The sequence below is a fragment of the Schistocerca cancellata genome, chromosome 2, assembly GCF_023864275.1.
Source record: "Schistocerca cancellata isolate TAMUIC-IGC-003103 chromosome 2, iqSchCanc2.1, whole genome shotgun sequence".
Lineage (NCBI taxonomy): Eukaryota > Metazoa > Arthropoda > Insecta > Orthoptera > Acrididae > Schistocerca > Schistocerca cancellata.
Genome location: NC_064627.1, coordinates 321,903,684 through 321,921,954, shown reverse-complemented (window position 1 = coordinate 321,921,954; position 18,271 = coordinate 321,903,684). Strand labels below are relative to the sequence as shown.

The 18,271-nt window shown below is 43.2% G+C and overlaps 1 protein-coding gene across 1 annotated transcript in view; it reads left to right on the top strand.

Annotated features, from left to right (window-relative positions):
• LOC126161697 (facilitated trehalose transporter Tret1-2 homolog) overlaps window positions 1–18,271 on the top strand; it is a 356,281-nt gene that overhangs the window by 323,120 nt on the left and 14,890 nt on the right. The window contains exon 7 of the mRNA XM_049917716.1: window positions 13,137–13,367. Coding sequence (XP_049773673.1) covers window positions 13,137–13,367 — 231 coding nt within the window. The remainder of the gene's footprint in view (window positions 1–13,136; window positions 13,368–18,271) is intronic.

Genomic DNA, 18,271 nt, shown 5'->3' with positions numbered 1-18,271 from the left:
TTTTGCTTGAATTGTAGGTCAGCAAATGTTAACTGAACGATCTAAATTAGCACTTGCTAAATTCATCAGACCTTCAAAGCAATAATACGAAAACTCGCCTGCAGAACAAAAGTTAACTGAAGTTTTTAATAATCAATTACTTTTTTCTTGTGTAAGACGGTTCAAAAAAGTTGGAAAATTTCAGGACATCCCCTATGTTTTATTCCTTACTGAAAACATACTAAATTAATGGTTGTATTTACTATTGCTTTCCAACACGTAGCATGATCTTACAACACGGTCCTCCGATACAGTCATTTGCGTGGAAAAGTTTACTATATAGCTGCAGAGCTTCAAGGAAAAAGCAAATGTGAGAATCTTCATATTTTGTAGAAAGAAGATTACTCTTTCATATGGTGGTTCACAGAAGTATGCATCAAGCATCATATTTGAGATACAAATATTTAAAGGATACTTACCTTAGCAGGAAATTTGTTTTCCACCAACTTCACCACCATCAGAAAATATAAAACCCTAAAGTGAGTGAACTTAGAGGTAGTATAAACACGCCGCTAGCCAGCGTTATACAGGATGTTAGGGATAGAGGTACAGATACTGGTAATAATAGGTACCATATTTTAGTATGATTGCTGTTCTTCTCTGCTTCTAACAGCTTTCTCACAAACACATCACATAATTTACTGCCTAATGTTTCCTGCACAGTCGTAACTGCACCACGAAGTAGACCTCGCCCGTCGGTATAGACTAACCGTTTTGCGTCACCGTGTCGACACTTCAGAACCTTACCCGCTGCCCAGGGAAAATGAACGTTAATGCCCTGCTTGTGTCATTTGTACTTCAGAGGCACTAACCAATGTAAAAGCATTGCACTCTTAATACCAGTAATTATTATTTTGCAAATGAAGTAAATACTGATGTAACGTTGTTCAGTGCACTGTCCTCAGTCATCAGTAGAAATATCTGTATTTATACCTCTGGTACTCTGTAAACTATCTGAAGAGATCAAACTACATAAAGGTGGAAGAAATTTTGTCGCAACAAGAATTTGTTGTCAAATATAAATACCGCTTGGAGTAAAAAAAATTACGACTTAAATTACGTAAAATCTACAGAAAGTGCACAGTGCATACTATTCAAGCATCTAGCTAACAATTTATTGACAATTTTGAACATCGCTTACAGTAAAAAGTAGTGACTTAAATTACGTAAAATCTACAGTGCAAACTGATCAAACCTCTAGCTAAGTATTACAGCTTTACCACAACTATTCACTGAAAAAAAGAGCTTCAAACTTAGGCAAGAAATTCTGAAATGTAGCTGCATTTTATCGCCTTCCACTTAAGAGTTTTTACTCACAATATGTTGAAATTTGAGGGGTATAAATTTGTATATCTTCCTTTAATCATTTGGCAAATTCTCATAAAACTGATGAGAACTGACATAGTGAGGGAAAGTAGACCACGTGACACGGAATCACACATCTCACCAGCATAAGTTCATTGTACTGTACAATTCAAATATTTCTGACTTTATTTTGTATGTTCGTCCCGTATATACTTTTCATTTTTATTATGTTTTCTTGCCTTACATGAGTTCAAAAATGGTTCAAATGGCTCTGAGCACTATGGGACTCAACATCTTAGGCCATAAGTCCCCGAGAACTTAGAACTACTTAAACCTAACTAACCTAAGGACATCACACACACCCATGCCCGAGGCAGGATTCGAACCTGCGACCGTAGCAGTCCCGCGGTTCCGGACTGCAGCACCAGAACCGCACGGCCACCGCGGCCGGCCCTTACATGAGTTTTTGTCTACCAATTAGTACAGTTGCACCTGATGATGCAGCTATAATGTTGCGAAACCGATCATGCCAATAAATAAATGACTTACAGCTAAAGCGGTCTTATCTTTTCCACAACAGGCTGCGGCTGCTCAGTACACAAAGTCTGCTGAGTCAAAATACTAAAGTTTGCAACGCAACCCTTTCTTCATTAAAGACAACTGCAGTGACGAAACGAGCGACGATATGAATTACATCAGCACGGACATTGACACCACCTGTAAACGAAACTGAATGAAAAAAAAAAATCCAGAGATCTACGTTACTACTGACAATGCGTACTCAGTCGCACTGAAAATAAATGAAAGCGATGGAACGAAAATGAACAAAACCACAGAAAGAACCATTCTGTTGTTTCGACAAACATTCGATTTCTAATCGATTATCGATTAACGACGGCATCCCATGTTCCGCGGGTGGTTGGCGAGATTGTGGTTGGAGAGATCTCATATTCTACCTCTTACGATAATAATTTTTATGCTATGGAAACAAGCGTTAGGCAGCTGACGCGAGAGTCCCTATGTTCTAGTGGACGTGGGTCACCCTGCCCTACCCACGGCCTGTTACGAAGTGACAAGTGTGTTTCGGTGTCGTGTGGATTGCTGCGATGGTTGTTGTACAGGGCAGTGTCGCTTTCACGATGTTACTCATCGAGAAAAGGGAGAGGGTGAAAATGGCGCCGGTATAAACCCTACTCCTCTCTAACCGCACCAAGGGGACCTCCATTTTCATTGGGCAGGCTTGAAACTTCGATTACTGTATGTTTTACCTTCAAATTCGGTACACCCAAGAACTAGGACATTTTATGATTACACTAGCACTGCTGAGGTTACGTTTTGGATCATTTTATCTTCTTCAGTGTTTCGTCTGAACTGAACTGCCACAAGCACGCCAGAAGACGAAACTGTCTTATTTCGAATTCTATCATGCGAATTAAATATCAACAATACGATAGCTGAGTACATCATCCAGTAGCAGTATACCAAATTGTACGGGGCAGTCAAATGAAAACGAGACAGATGGACGAAAAGTCAGGAAACTTTTATTTGTTTCAAAACAAATCGCCATAACTGTTAACACACTTATTCCAGTGTAAGGAAAGCCGTCCAGTGACTTTATGGGAAAACGTTTTGGTTGTCTACAGAACCATGATTGTACCCAGGCGTGCACCTCTTCGTACGAAGCAAATTGACAGCCACAAATGTCAGGGCTCCAAAAATAAGGAAATCTGATGAGGTGAGATTGGGGCTGTACGGAGGTTGTGTAAGGGCTTCCCAGGGAAATTCCCGCAGTGCAGTCGAAACAGCCTTGATAACCTGTATGCGGGCATTATCCTGCAACGGAATGATGCCGTCCGTCAACATTTCTGGGCGTTTGTGATTGATGTCGCGCTTCAATTTTTGCATAGTGTCGACGTACCGCTGTGCGTTAATTGTGGCCGAGTTCCAGAGTGTGCAGCGGGTTGATGGGAGCGAATCGATGTGCTTCCACTGTTGGTTCTACGCTAGCTCTCCGGCTCAGAATGATGAAGGTATGTTTAATATCCCGCCACAATACGAGACAGGAGACAATACTGTTCATCGTGTACCAGTCCCAGGTGCTGCAGTGATATTGATATTCTGTTCAACTTCGGCTCCTCCGTCAGGCAGTCGGGAATCCACTGGGCACACATCTTCCAGAACATCATACTCTCTGTCACGATGGCGTGAACGGTACTGTGACTTATGCCCAGCACAGGCCGAATGTCTTCGACCATGCACCGCCAGTCATTTCTGACGGCAGTATTCATCGCAGCCATGACAAAAGGGGTAATGGCAAGATGAGCATGTATTGGCCATCTGCTCTCTTTCAATTACACCCGACCCTCTCGAAATCGTCTGTTCCATTGAAACACACTTGCACATGACATACTGCGTTCACCGTACACTGCAGACATTCGGGCATGATTTTCACTTCCTGACACTCATTCTGCTGCAAGAAACCAGACTACACCTCGCTGTTCATCTTTCCCACTCCTCCATAGCGAAGTCCCACGTACACACGACTTTCTGACCTCACGCCGAGCACGTCAAGTTATCAAATCATTGTCCAGATACTTTATGTGCTTTTTCCCGCACGATATCCTTAGACGACACGGTGGGACAGTGGTTAGTGTCGTATCTTCTTAATTCTGCGTCCCGTGTTCGAAAAACCCGATTATTACTTTTATTTTTGTTTGTCATTTATACAGGGTGCTTCCGTAAGAGCGAGCAAAAAATGTAATAGGACGTTGCGAATGCATCTTTGTAGGTGGGGTTATTCACCCGCCAAATAATTATTAAAATTCATGGTGAAACTTTTCCTCTACGTCCTCTTAAATTTTTGCACTCTCTTACGGAAGAACCCTGTACACCCATGGCTGTAGAAAATTAGTACACTAATGTTTTCCTTGTGTAGACTGATATAACACTGTCCTTAATCGTCTACTAATTTTATGTCACACGATAAATTAAAAAAAGAATGAAAACATTATGTGAAACTGTTTTTAGTGAAAACCCGCAGTATATCTTGATTCATAATCAACTGCAAGCGCCAGTTTTCAGAAAAATGTTCCATTATATAAACCTTGCTGCGAAATTATTGCCAAAGACGAAATCTTCATCAATGTTAACAACTTTTCCGTACCCAGTGAGATTCATGCGAAGAAAGTTCACTGTGGCAAACTGCCTTCGCACGATGCTCGTGCTGTTTGGAATATCTGTGTTCAGAATGTTTCTACGATCGGTATTGTCTAAGGCAATAAACAAAATCTCCCTGAAGAATGAACATATGAAAAAATAAATAAAAATTGGTATAAGAATTGATATGAAAATGAAATAGCACAATTTGAGAATATTAAAGGGCTGGAATCCCTCAACATATCATACCCACATATTATAAATGTGTGACACTTATTGTGAAATTCAGCTGTAATTTTGCAATCAGTATAACGCCCATGTAATCCCTAATTGGATAAGAAACATTCCTTTAGTAACTTAGTACGAACAAGGGTAGATTAATGAAACAAATAAAAATTAAATAAAAACAATAATCAAGTTTGGAACACGGGGCGAGAAACTCAAAAGCTGTGACGCTAACCATGTGCCACCATTTATTCTGAGAATATCGCGCGGTAGGAGGCACATAAGGCACCTTGAAAATGCCTCGAGAACTTTGACTATAGTCTTTTTCAGAAACGGTCGAGTATCTACAGATAAGGTGAGACATGTGTTAGCTTAGTTTGACTCCTCTTCTAGGAAATCAGGTGATAGAACTTGATGTGTGCTCGTGAGTGGTCATTGGGTCTGCCTGCCATGCAGCAGGCCCAGGTTCGATTTCCGGCCGGGTCAGAGATTTTCTCGCTCGGGAACTGGGTGTTGTTTTGTCCTCGTCGTCATTTCATTATCACAGACATGCAAGTTGTCCAGTGTGGTGTCAACTGAAAAGACTTACAACTAGGCAGCCGAACTTACCGAGGTGGGAACTCCGAACCAACAATGCCATACAATCGTTTTTGTCCCGTATAGACCGACGTGGAGGTTCCATCCATTAAGATTAATCACACCAGAATAATACGTACTACAAATGAGGCGGTCAATTCCAAAACTGAATATGCCCGTATGAAGTGAAATGGAGGAAAACGTAAAAATTTATTAGGTTACTTAATACTGAAATTGAATTTCTATACAAATGAGTTCAATGCAGAATATTGTTTCAAACAGATATCTGGTAGTTACTATAATATGCACTGCCATTTTTCGTAAATAATAGCAAATGTTAAATGGAGTTACTGACTTTTGGGAAGCACAAGGGTACATGCACAGTGTTGGAGCTAACAAACATGGACATAATGAGTTTTGGAATGCATAAAATATGAAGGTTTCTGGAAATATTGAAATGCTCATGAGAAGTCTAATAGGTTCTCCCATTTTAATATAATTATAAAATAGTGCAATGAAGAATGTAATTACCATACACAATATACATATCCTATTATCATTTGTGTCTTAATGCAATTAAAGAATAGGATTTGCTTCTCTGCGTAAAATTTTGATGTGGCTAAGACTTTAGCAGTGTTTCATAACCAAGTAACATAGCTTTTAAGGTAACATCTCCTGCTGTTTTGACTCTGGATGTATTCTTGCAACTCAGAGCATTTTCAGCATTTGTCTGTGGCCGTTGTCTTGAAACTTATATTTAGTGCTAACGTATTTCACTTTCGTTTCAGTATTTTGTGCTGCATTTTACATCATCGAAAAAATTTTGATGTATAGTTCACTCGACAGTTACTAGCGCTTTGAATTATCACGGCAGCAACGTGATTAACGGAAGTCAGAGACTAAATGAATTTCTATACACCTTGTAAGTAGGCTGTTGAGATTTTTGTGTTGGTAACGCCACGTAGCGCTCTATATGAAAATCACTGACTGTGCTGCGTGCAGTCTGTGGCTGGTTTGCATTGTTGGAATTTGCTATTGTAGTGTTGGGCAGTTGGATGTGAACAGCGTGTAGCGTTGCGCAGTTGGAGGTGAACGGCCAGCAGTGGTGGATGTGGGGAGAGAAATGGCGGAGTTTTGAGAGCGGATGATTTGGACGTGTGTCCATCAGAGACAGTAAATTTGTAAGACTAGATGTCATGAATTGCTATATATACACTCCTGGAAATGGAAAAAAGAACACATTGACACCGGTGTGTCAGACCCACCATACTTGCTCCGGACACTGCGAGAGGGCTGTACAAGCAATGATCACACGCACGGCACAGCGGACACACCAGGAACCGCGGTGTTGGCCGTCGAATGGCGCTAGCTGCGCAGCATTTGTGCACCGCCGCAGTCAGTGTCAGCCAGTTTGCCGTGGCATACGGAGCTCCATCGCAGTCTTTAACACTGGTAGCATGCCGCGACAGCGTGGACGTGAACCGTATGTGCAGTTGACGGACTTTGAGCGAGGGCGTATAGTGGGCATGCGGGAGGCCGGGTGGACGTACCGCCGAATTGCTCAACACGTGGGGCGTGAGGTCTCCACAGTACATCGATGTTGTCGCCAGTGGTCGGCGGAAGGTGCACGTGCCCGTCGACCTGGGACCGGACCGCAGCGACGCACGGATGCACGCCAAGACCGTAGGATCCTACGCAGTGCCGTAGGGGACCGCACCGCCACTTCCCAGCAAATTAGGGACACTGTTGCTCCTGGGGTATCGGCGAGGACCATTCGCAACCGTCTCCATGAAGCTGGGCTACGGTCCCGCACACCGTTAGGCCGTCTTCCGCTCACGCCCCAACATCGTGCAGCCCGCCTCCAGTGGTGTCGCGACAGGCGTGAATGGAGGGACGAATGGAGACGTGTCGTCTTCAGCGATGAGAGTCGCTTCTGCCTTGGTGCCAATGATGGTCGTATGCGTGTTTGGCGCCGTGCAGGTGAGCGCCACAATCAGGACTGCATACGACCGAGGCACACAGGGCCAACACCCGGCATCATGGTGTGGGGAGCGATCTCCTACACTGGCCGTACACCATTGGTGATCGTCGAGGGGACACTGAATAGTGCACGGTACATCCAAACCGTCATCGAACCCATCGTTCTACCATTCCTAGACCGGCAAGGGAACTTGCTGTTCCAACAGGACAATGCACGTCCGCATGTATCCCGTGCCACCCAACGTGCTCTAGAAGGTGTAAGTCAACTACCCTGGCCAGCAAGATCTCCGGATCTGTCCCCCATTGAGCATGTTTGGGACTGGATGAAGCGTCGTCTCACGCGGTCTGCACGTCCAGCACGAACGCTGGTCCAACTGAGGCGCCAGGTGGAAATGGCATGGCAAGCCGTTCCACAGGACTACATCCAGCATCTCTACGATCGTCTCCATGGGAGAATAGCAGCCTGCATTGCTGCGAAAGGTGGATATACACTGTACTAGTGCCGACATTGTGCATGCTCTGTTGCCTGTGTCTATGTGCCTGTGGTTCTGTCAGTGTGATCATGTGATGTATCTGACCCCAGGAATGTGTCAATAAAGTTTCCCCTTCCTGGGACAATGAATTCACGGTGTTCTTATTTCAATTTCCAGGAGTGTATTATGACTTTTGAACACTATTAGGGTAAATACATTGTTCGTTCTCTATCAAAATGTTTCATTTGCTAACTATGCCCATCAGTAGTTAATGCCTTCAGTAGTTTTAATCTTTTATTTAGCTGGCAGTAGTGGCGCTCACTGTATTGCAGTAGTTTAAGTAACGAAGATTTTTGTGGGGTAAGTAATTCGTGAAAGGTTTAGGTTAATGTTAGTCAGGGCCATTCTTTTGTAGGGATTATTGAAAGTCAGGCTGTGTTGCGCTAAAAATATTGTGTGCCAGTTTAGTGTTGATCAGAATAGGTAAAGAGCGAAATGTCTGAGTATGTTCAGTTCTGTTCAGCTGTTTGAAAATCAAATAATGTAAGAGGTTTATCAGCACAGTAATTCATTAATTTTTCTAAGGGGAGGTTTCAACCTGTTTATTTCGTGTACTATTATGAACTGGTATCACCCTTCCCCCCCCCCCCCCCCATTCTTTCTTGTGGTGTTAACCTGGTCCTTAACTGCTCTTTAAAAAGCTCTGAATTCTAAATTTCGAAATTCTCAGAATGAAAACAACTGTATTTAGATACACTTGGAATATGTCTCTCTTTCCAGAAGTAAGTTTACGTGTATGGAAACTCAATGTAACATCTTTGCTTTTTTTCTTGTACTCAATCATGGTCTTTGAAATTGGGACCTTCTTGCGTGACGTAACAAAGAATGAATGAAACTTGAAATACGTTATTGTGAGATGTGTAAAATGACGGGTGAAACCTTCTGATATCTTGAATTCCAAGATCGCGGCATTTAAAGTTAAACATTCGAGGATAATTGTAAGTAGGTTTCTTTAGAAGAGATTTGAATGAGTGTGTGAAATGTTGGAAAAAATGTGTGTCTTATATTTTGACTACTTAATACAGTACATACAAATGGCATTCACGAGTCATATCTATAAATTTAAAACGCAAAGAAGAGCAGCACAAATAAGATTCAGTAAAGGTTAATTTATAGTTTCATGGAGATCCACGATGTAATTTGAAACATGCTATGCATAAACTACAGGTAAATATTCAGAATGAGATTTTCACTCTGCAGCGGAATGTGCGCTGATATGAAACTTCCGGGCAGATTAAAACTGTGTGCCCGACCGAGACTCGAACTCGGGACCTTTGCCTTTCGCGGGCAAGTGCTCTACCATCTGAGCTACCGAAGCTCGACTCACGCCCGGTACTCACAGCTTCACTTCTGCCAGTACCTCGTCTCCTACCTTGCAAACTTTACAGAAGCTCTCCTGCGAAACTTGCAGAACTAGCACTCCTGAAAGAAAGGATATTGCGGAGACATGGCTTAGCCACAGCCTGGGGGATGTTTCCAGAATGAGATTTTCACTCTGCAGCGGAGTGTGCGCTGATATGAAACTTCCTGGCAGATTAAAACTGTGTGCCCGATCGAGACTCGAACTCGGGACCTTTGCCTTTCGCGGGCAAGTGCTCTACCATCTGAGCTACCGAAGCACGACTCACGCCCGGTACTCACAGCTTCACTTCTGCCAGTACCTCGTCTCCTACCTTGCAAATTTTACAGAAGCTCTCCTGCGAAACTTGCAGAACTAGCACTCCTGAAAGAAAGGATATTGCGGAGACGTGACTTAGCCACAGCCTGGGGGATGTTTCCAGAATGAGATTTTCACTCTGCAGCGGAGTGTGCGCTGATATGAAACTTCCTGGCAGATTAAAACTGTGTGCCCGACCTGCAAAATTTTTGCACATTTTGAATTTTGGAACTTCTAACAATACCACCACTTGCAAAGTAGGTTAGAAATCAGATTAGTAATGTTGCGTATATTCGCTTTATCGGGCAACAACAAAGCTGTTATTAATTTTGGCACTAATCTTAAATGGATTCCCACGTAGATTTCGTCGAAGTTGTTATGGCTCATCTTGTTGATTCTAGGGCGATTCCACTTTGACTGCTAGAAGGTCCAGATCTGTATTTTAGCAATATTTGAAGACCTAACAAATGCGTTTTTCAGGAAATTCTTAATGATCAAACAATCCCACATCAGAACAATGGTATGGTAGAAATAATATTTGACTTGGTGTTCACGATTCACATTTTTTATTAAACTTCTTGTAAATTCACATATACTTCTTCTTAATTATCACATCATCAAGAAAACAGTTTTGTATCAATCTTCATATGTTTAATTTGCACTTTAACCAAACACAAGACTTGACTGTTCTTTTAAAAAGCGAAATAACAACTTAACTTCTGCAAAGTGAAACAAAGGCTGCTCTGTGCGCATTCGCAACAAAACGGTTACAAGTAAGTCAAAGATTATGACAGTCTCACAGAAATGAATATACATAAGAGCCATATCATTGTAATATATCGATACATCGGAGTACCTATACATTAATAAAACCAAATGTGAATATTGTCACATAAATATGTCTGTTACTTCGCAGAAAAGTAATACGATATTAAAGGTATCAAGAACAGGGGTTGGAGTGCCGTAATGGTCACGTAAATAAAGAACCATTACAAACTGACCGCCTCAACTATAAAATTGACGCGTTGTACATCACAGCGCATCATATGTACCGACTTGATAGAAAATCATAGGAAGTTCTGGTCTTACGTTAAATCAGTAAGTGGCTCGAAACAGCATATCCAGACACTCCGGGATGATGAAGGCATTGAAACAGAGGATGACACGCGTAAAGCTGAAATACTAAACACCTTTTCCAAAGCTGTTTCAAAGAGGAAGACCGCACTGCAGTTCCTTCTCTAAATCCTCGCACAAACGAAAAAATGGCTGACATCGAAATAAGTGTCCAAGGAATAGAAAAGCAACTGGAATCACTCAACAGAGGAAAGTCCACTGGACCTGACGGGATACCAATTCGATTCTACACAGAGTACGCGAAAGAACTTGCCCCCCTTCTAACAGCCGAGTACCGCAAGTCTCTAGAGGAACAGAAGGTTCCAAATGATTGGAAAAGAGCAAGGTAGTCCCAGTCTTCAAGAAGGGTCGTCGAGCAGATGCGCAAAACTATAGACCTATCTCTCTGACGTCGATCTGTTGTAGAATTTTAGAACATGTTTTTTGCTCGCGTATCATGTCGTTTCTGGAAACCCAGAATCTATTCTGTAGGAATCAACACGGATTCCGGAAACAGCGATTGTGTGAGACCCAACTCGCTTTATTTGTTCATGAGACCCAGAAAATATTAGATACAGGCTCCCAGGTAGATGCCATTTTCCTTGACTTCCGGAAGGCGTTCTATACAGTTCCGCACTGTCGCCTGATAAACAAAGTAAGAGTCTACGGAATATCAGACCAGCTGTGTAGCTGGATTGAAGACTTTTTAGAAAACAGAACACAGCATGTTTTTCTCAATGGAGAGACGTGTACAGACGTTAAACTAACCTCTGGCGTGTCACAGGGGAGTGTTATGGGACCATTGCTTTTCACAATATATACAAATGACCTAGTAGATAGTGTCGGAAGTTCCATGCGGCTTTTCGCGGATAATGCTGTAGTATACAGAGAAGTTGCAGCATTAGAAAATTGCAGCAAAATACAGGAAGATCTGCAGCGCGTAGGCACTTGGTGTAGGGAGTGGCAACTGATCCTCAACATAGACAAATGTAATGTATTGCGAATACATAGAAAGAAGGATCCTTTATTGTATGATTATATGATAGCGGAACAAACACTGGTAGCAGTTACTTCTGTAAAATATCTGGGAGTATGCGTGCGGAACGATTTGAAGTGGAATGATCATATAAAATTAATTGTTGGTAAGGCGGGTGCCAGGTTGAGATTAATAGGGTGAGTCCTTAGAAAATGTAGTCCATCAACAAAGGAGGTGGCTTACAAAACACTCGTTCGACCTATACTTGAGCATTGCTCATCTGAGTGGGATCCGTACCAGGTCGGGTTGACAGAGGAAATAGAAAAGATCCAAAGAAGAGCGGCGCGTATCGTTACATGGTTATTTGGTAAGCTTGATAGCGTTATGGAGATGTTCAGCAAATTCAAGTGGCAGACTCTGCAAGAATGGTGCTCTGCATCGCGGTGTAGCTTGCTGCCCAGGTTTCGAGAGGGTGCGTTTCTGGATGAGGTATCGAATATATTGCTTCCCCCTACTTATGCCTCCCGAGGAGATCAGGAATGAAAAATTCTCGAGATTCGAGCGCGCACGGAGGCTTTCCGGCAGTCGTTCTTCCCGTGAACCATACGCGACTGCAACAGGAAAGGGAGGTAATGACAATGGCATGTAAAGTGCCCTCCGCCACACACCGTTGGGGGGCTTGCGGAGTATTAATGTAGATGTAGATGTAATGCCTACTCGCAGATAATTTATGGAATTAATTGCTTCCAGTTGCTGACCTGTTATATTGTAGCTAAATGATAAGGGATCTTTCTTTTTATGTATTCGCAGCACATTACGCTTGTCTACATTGAGATTCAATTGCCATTCCCTGCACCATGCGTCAATTCGCTGCAGATCCTCCTGCATTTCAGTACAATTTTCCATTGTTACAACCTCTCGATATACCACTGCATCATCGGCAAAAAGCCTCAGTGAACTTCCGATGTCATCCAGAAGGTCATTTATGTATATTGTGAATAGCAACGGTCCTACGACACTCCCCTGCGGCACACCTGAAATCGCTCTTACTTCGGAAGACTTCTCTCCATCGAGAACGGCATGCTGCGTTCTGTCACGTAGGGACTCTTCAATCCAATCACACAATTGGTCTGATAGTCCATATGCTCTTACTTTGTTCATTAAACGATTGTGGAGAACTGTATCGAACGCCTATCGGAAGTCAAGAAACCTGTGAACCCGTGTCTATGGCCCTCTGAGTCTCGTGGACGAATAGCGCGAGCTGGGTTTCACACGACCGTCTTTTCCGAAACCCATGCTGATTCCTACAGAGTAGATTTCTAGTCTCCAGAAAAGTCATTATACTCGAACATAATACGTGTTCCAAAATTCTATAATTGATCGACGTTAGAGATACAGATCTATAGTTCTGCCTCGAACATAATACGTGTTCCAAAATTCTACAACTGATCGACGTTAGAGATACAGGTCTATAGTTCTGCACATCTGTTCGACGTCCCTTCTTGAAAATGGGGACGACCTGTGCAAGAGCGTAGTTACGATCCACGAGATATCTAACGACGGCTTGTGTCGGCAGGTGGGGGGATTTCCCGAAGACGACGACGACGACGACGAGATCGCGGCGTGGTGCGAGTCTGCGGCGTGCCGCAAGGTGGTGGCGCTGCTGGGGCGCGGCACCCTGCGGCCGCTGCTGGTGGTCAGCGTGCTCTTCTTCTTCCAGAACTGGGCCGCCGCCACCGCCGTCCGCCCCTACGCCGTCGAGGTCTGCGACAAGTTCGGCATGCCCATCGACTCGCACTGGGCCACCGTGAGTACTGCGCCTGCTTCCTCTCCTCCGTGTTGTAGCCAACTTCGTGCCCCGATGACCGCGTGACCCTAATCATTCACAAAATTTAACGTAATCGTTTCAGAAGTAAAGAATTGATTATTGGATTAAGAGTGTACACGTTATTCTTACAAACAGCTTAGTCCACTCTCTTCTTCATACATCCTGATTGTTGTTGTTGTTGTTACTGAAACCTTCCCGTCTCCTCTATAGGGTGTTACAAAAAGGTATGGCCAAACTTTCAAGCCGGCCGGAGTGTCCGAGCGGTTAAAGGCGCTACAGTCTGGAACCGCACGACCGCTACGGTCGCAGATTCGAATCCTGCCTCGGGCATGGATGTGTGTGATGTCCTTGGTTAGTTAGGTTTAAGTAGTTCTAAGCTCTAGGGGATTGATGACCTCAGAAGTTATGTCCCATAGTGCTCAGAGCCATTTCAACCATTTGAACCAAACTTTCAGGAAACATACCTCACACACAAATAAAGAAAAGATGTTATGTGGACATGTGTCCGGAAACGCTTAATTTTCATCTTAGAGCTCATTTTAGTTTCGTCAGTATGTACTGTACTTCCTCGATTCACCGCCAGTTGGCCCAATTGAAGGAAGGTAATGTTGGCTTCGGTGCTTGTGTTGACATGTGACTCGTTGCTCTACAGTACTAGCATCAAGCATATCAGTACGTAGCATCAACAGGTTAGTGTTCATCACGAACGTGGTTTTGCAGTCAGTGCAAAGTTTACAAATGAGGAGTTGGCAGATGCCCATTTGATGTATGGATTAGCACGGGACAATAGCCGTGGTGCGGTACGTTTGTATCGAGACAGATTTCCAGAACGAAGGTGTCCCGGTAGGAAGACGTTCGAAGCAATTGATCGGCGTCTTAGGGAGCACGGAACATTCCAGCCTATGACTCGCGACTGGGGAAGACCTAGAACGACGAGGACACCTGCAATGGACGAGGCAATTGTTCGTGCAGTTGACGATAACCCTAATGTCAGCGTCAGAGAAGTTGCTACTGTACAAGGTAACGTTGACCACGTCACTGTATGGAGAGTGCTACGGGAGAACCAGTTGTTTCCGTACCATGTACAGCGTGTGCAGGCACTATCAGCAGGTGATTGGCCTCCACGGGTACACTTCTGCGAATGGTTCATCCAGCAATGTGTCAATCCTCATTTCAGTGCAAATGTTCTCTTTACGGATGAGGCTTCATTCCGACGTGATCAAATTGTAAATTTTCACAATCAACATGTGTGGGCTGACGAGAATACGCACGCAATTGTGCAATCACGTCATCAACACAGATTTTCTGTGAACGTTTGGGCAGGCATTGTTGGTGATGTCTCGATTGGGCCCCATGTTCTTCCACCTACGCTCAATGGAGCACGTTATCATGATTTCATACGGGATACTCTACCTGTGCTGCTAGAACATATGCCTTTACAAGTACGACACAAAATGTAGTTCATGCACGATGGAGCTCCTGCACATTTCAGTCGAAGTGTTCGTACGCTTCTCAACAACAGATGCGGTGACCGATGGATTGGTAGAGGCGGACCAATTCCATGCCCTCCACGCTCTCCTGACCTCAACCCTCTTGACTTTCATTTATGGGGGCATTTGAAAGCTCTTGTCTACGGAACCCCGGTACCAAATGTAGAGACTCTTCGTGCTCGTATTGTGGACGGCTGTGATACAATACGCCATTCTCCAGGGCTGCATCAGCGCATCAGGGATTCCATGCGACGGAGGGTGGATGCATGTATCCTCGCTAACGGAGGACATTTTGAACATTTCCTGTAACAAAGTGTTGTAGAAGTCACACGCTCGCACGTTCTGTTGCTGTTTGTTTCCATTCCATGATTAATGTGATTTGAAGAGAAGTAATAAAATGAGCTCTAACATGGAAAGTAAGGGTTTCCGGACACATGTCCACATAACATATTTTCTTTCTTTGTGTGTGAGGAATGTATCCTGAAAGTTTGGCCGTACCTTTTTGTAACACCCTGTATTTTTTTTTTTTTTTTTGTTACGCAACTTCCCTTCTGCAATAACCTATGAAACCTTTCCTTAGGATTTCTATCTCTTGCTTTACAATAACAAATTAAATCTTCCCTTTGAAATTTATTCTCTTTCTCAATCTTCACATGCAAATTTAATTGCGGCTTATTAAAAGTAATTTTCTGATTATTTCGACGAAACATAGAATGTGTCGTCGTCGTGCCCCTCAGTCGTTATCTGCAATAACCCAAAACTGTTCCTTACCTTTTTTACTTTACTGGATCGCCATCTGACCGCTACATCGAACTGCGACATGAATATACTTACTCTGGTTTACTATACTCTATTAACTGCTGGTGGGCTGTCATAATAAGTGGCTGTATTTATTACCGAAGCTGACGTTATTCTTTAATAGCAAAACTGACGTTATTCTTTAATTAATTTGACTGAAGTTACGTAATTCATAGTTACACTTTTTCTTGACAACAATAAAATTTTTGCAGAGTTTTATGTTGACGGTTTTTGGGATGGATTATAATCAGTAATGCAACATTGCTGGCAAAAAGTAATTATATTCTGAAAACGCTTCAAATATTTACTGTTGGTAATGAAATGATTTTACAAACGTTCAAATGGGACTTACTTTTTACAATAGTCTTAGAACTATCATTGCGCAAACATACCTTCAGTAGTTTTGAATTTCGCAAAGAAAATAATTCAGTAAATTCAGTAATATTAGTTCCTCTTATGATAATAGTTAGTTGATGTCTCTGTACATCCGTTTATAATCTCTTGTAAATCATAGCTGGTGGCTGGCAAGCACACTGCTTCTCTCAACCTCTCGCTTCAGACCTGCTACCGACTCACTTCACTTCTCGCTTGCTACTGCCATCCTACGAACGCTAAAGTGCGGTCTCTCCTGCCAACAATGCTTTCTGGTGCAGACAATTCCTGCTACCATTACAAAAGGTATCAATGCTCGGTCTTTCCCGCTCTTTTCTTAAAATGTATCCGTACGCGGTTTCTCCCGCCCTTTTTAAAGTTATATCAACAATACTTTGGTGCAGATATACCCTGCTACCACAATTATTTCCAACTTGACAAATATTAATTATTCCTACTTAATCCTATTAACAAAATATAAACATCTTTCATAAATTGTGATTTGACAATAGACAATAGAAATATACACGTCTTACATTACCTTCTGCGCGAGGGCTGGTTTTTCTGCAGCTCTCCATGCTACTGTATTCCGAGCAAGCCTCTTCATCTCTACGCAACTACAGCGACCTAAATCCTACATTTACTGTATTCGTCTCTTGCTATCCCTCTACGATTTTTAACCCCTACACTTTCCTCCAGTACGAAATTGGTGAGCCCTTCATCCCTTTGAACATGTTCCATCGACCGATCCCTTTTCTTGTCAAGTTGTGCCACAAATTTATTTTTTTCCCCGTTTCCATTCAGTACCTATCATGATCTACCCCTCTAAAAATCAGCATTCTCCTGCAAAACCACAGTTCAAAAGCCTCAATTTTCTCCTTGTCTGAACTGTACATGATACACGTTTCGCCCCCAGACAAGACTACACTCCAGACGAAAATCGGAAAAGACTTTCTGACATATAAATCTGTATTCGATGTCAATAAATTTCTCTTCTTCAGACACGCTCTTTCTGCCATTACCAGTCCACATTTTATGTCCTCTCTGCTGCGACCATTGCCAGTTATTTTACTGCCCATATAGTGAACCTCATCTACAACTTTCTCGCTGCCTTATTTAATTTCCTCAGCATCGTCCGATTTAGTTCTGCTGCATTTGTTTTGCTTTTGTTCGTGTTCATCTTATATCCTCCTGTCAAGGTCTATTCCGTTCAGCTGCTGTTACAATTCTTTTGCGGTCTCTGACAAAAACTTCACACTTCTTATGAAACTTCCTGCCAGACTAAAACTGTGTGCCGGACCGAAACTCGAACTCGGGACCTATGCCTTTCGCGGTTAAGTGCTCTACCAACTGAGCTACCCAAGCATGACTCACGCCCCGTCCTCAAAGCTTCTGCCAGTATCTCGTCTCCTACCTTCCAAACTTCACGGAAGCTTGGGTAGCTCAGTTGGTAGAGCACTTGCCCGCGAAAGGCAAAGGTCCCGAGTTCGAGTCTCGGTCCGGCACACTGTTTTAATCTGCAAGGAAGTTTCATATCAGCGCAAATTTCGCCGCAGAGTGAAAATCTCATTCTGGAAACATCCCCCAGGCTGTGGCTAAGTCATGTCTCCGCAGTATCCTTTCTTTCAGGAGTGCTAGTTCTGCAAGGTTCGCAGGAGAGCTTCTGTGAAATTTTGAAGGTACGAGGCGAGGTACTGGCAGAAGTAAAGCTGTGAGGACGGGGCGCGAGTCGTGCTTGGATAGATCACTCAGCTGGCACGGTAGCTCAGCGTGTTCGGTCAGAGGGTTACGTGCCCTCTGTAACAAAAAAACTGAGTTAATCGATCAACAACGAACTTCAATGGACGTCTTACGACGTCCGCCCCGAGCAGATGCAACGAATAAAACAAAATTTAAAAAAAAATAAAAAAAGTTGGTAGAGCACTTGCCCGCAAAAGGCAAAAGTCCAGAGTTCGAGTCTCGGTCTGGCACACAATTTTAATCTGCCAGGAAGTTTCATATCAGCGCACACTTCGCTGCGAAGTGAAAATCTCATTCTGGCTCATAGTTCTTATTTCTTCTGCTGGAACCTTAATTCCTTCACTATGTTTCTCTTTCGTTTCCTTTACTGCTCAGTGTGCAGACTGAATAACATTGGGGATTGGCTACAAGCCTGTCTCAACCCCATATCAATTACTGCTTCCTTGTCATGTCCCTCGACTCTTTTAAGTGCCTTCTTGTTTC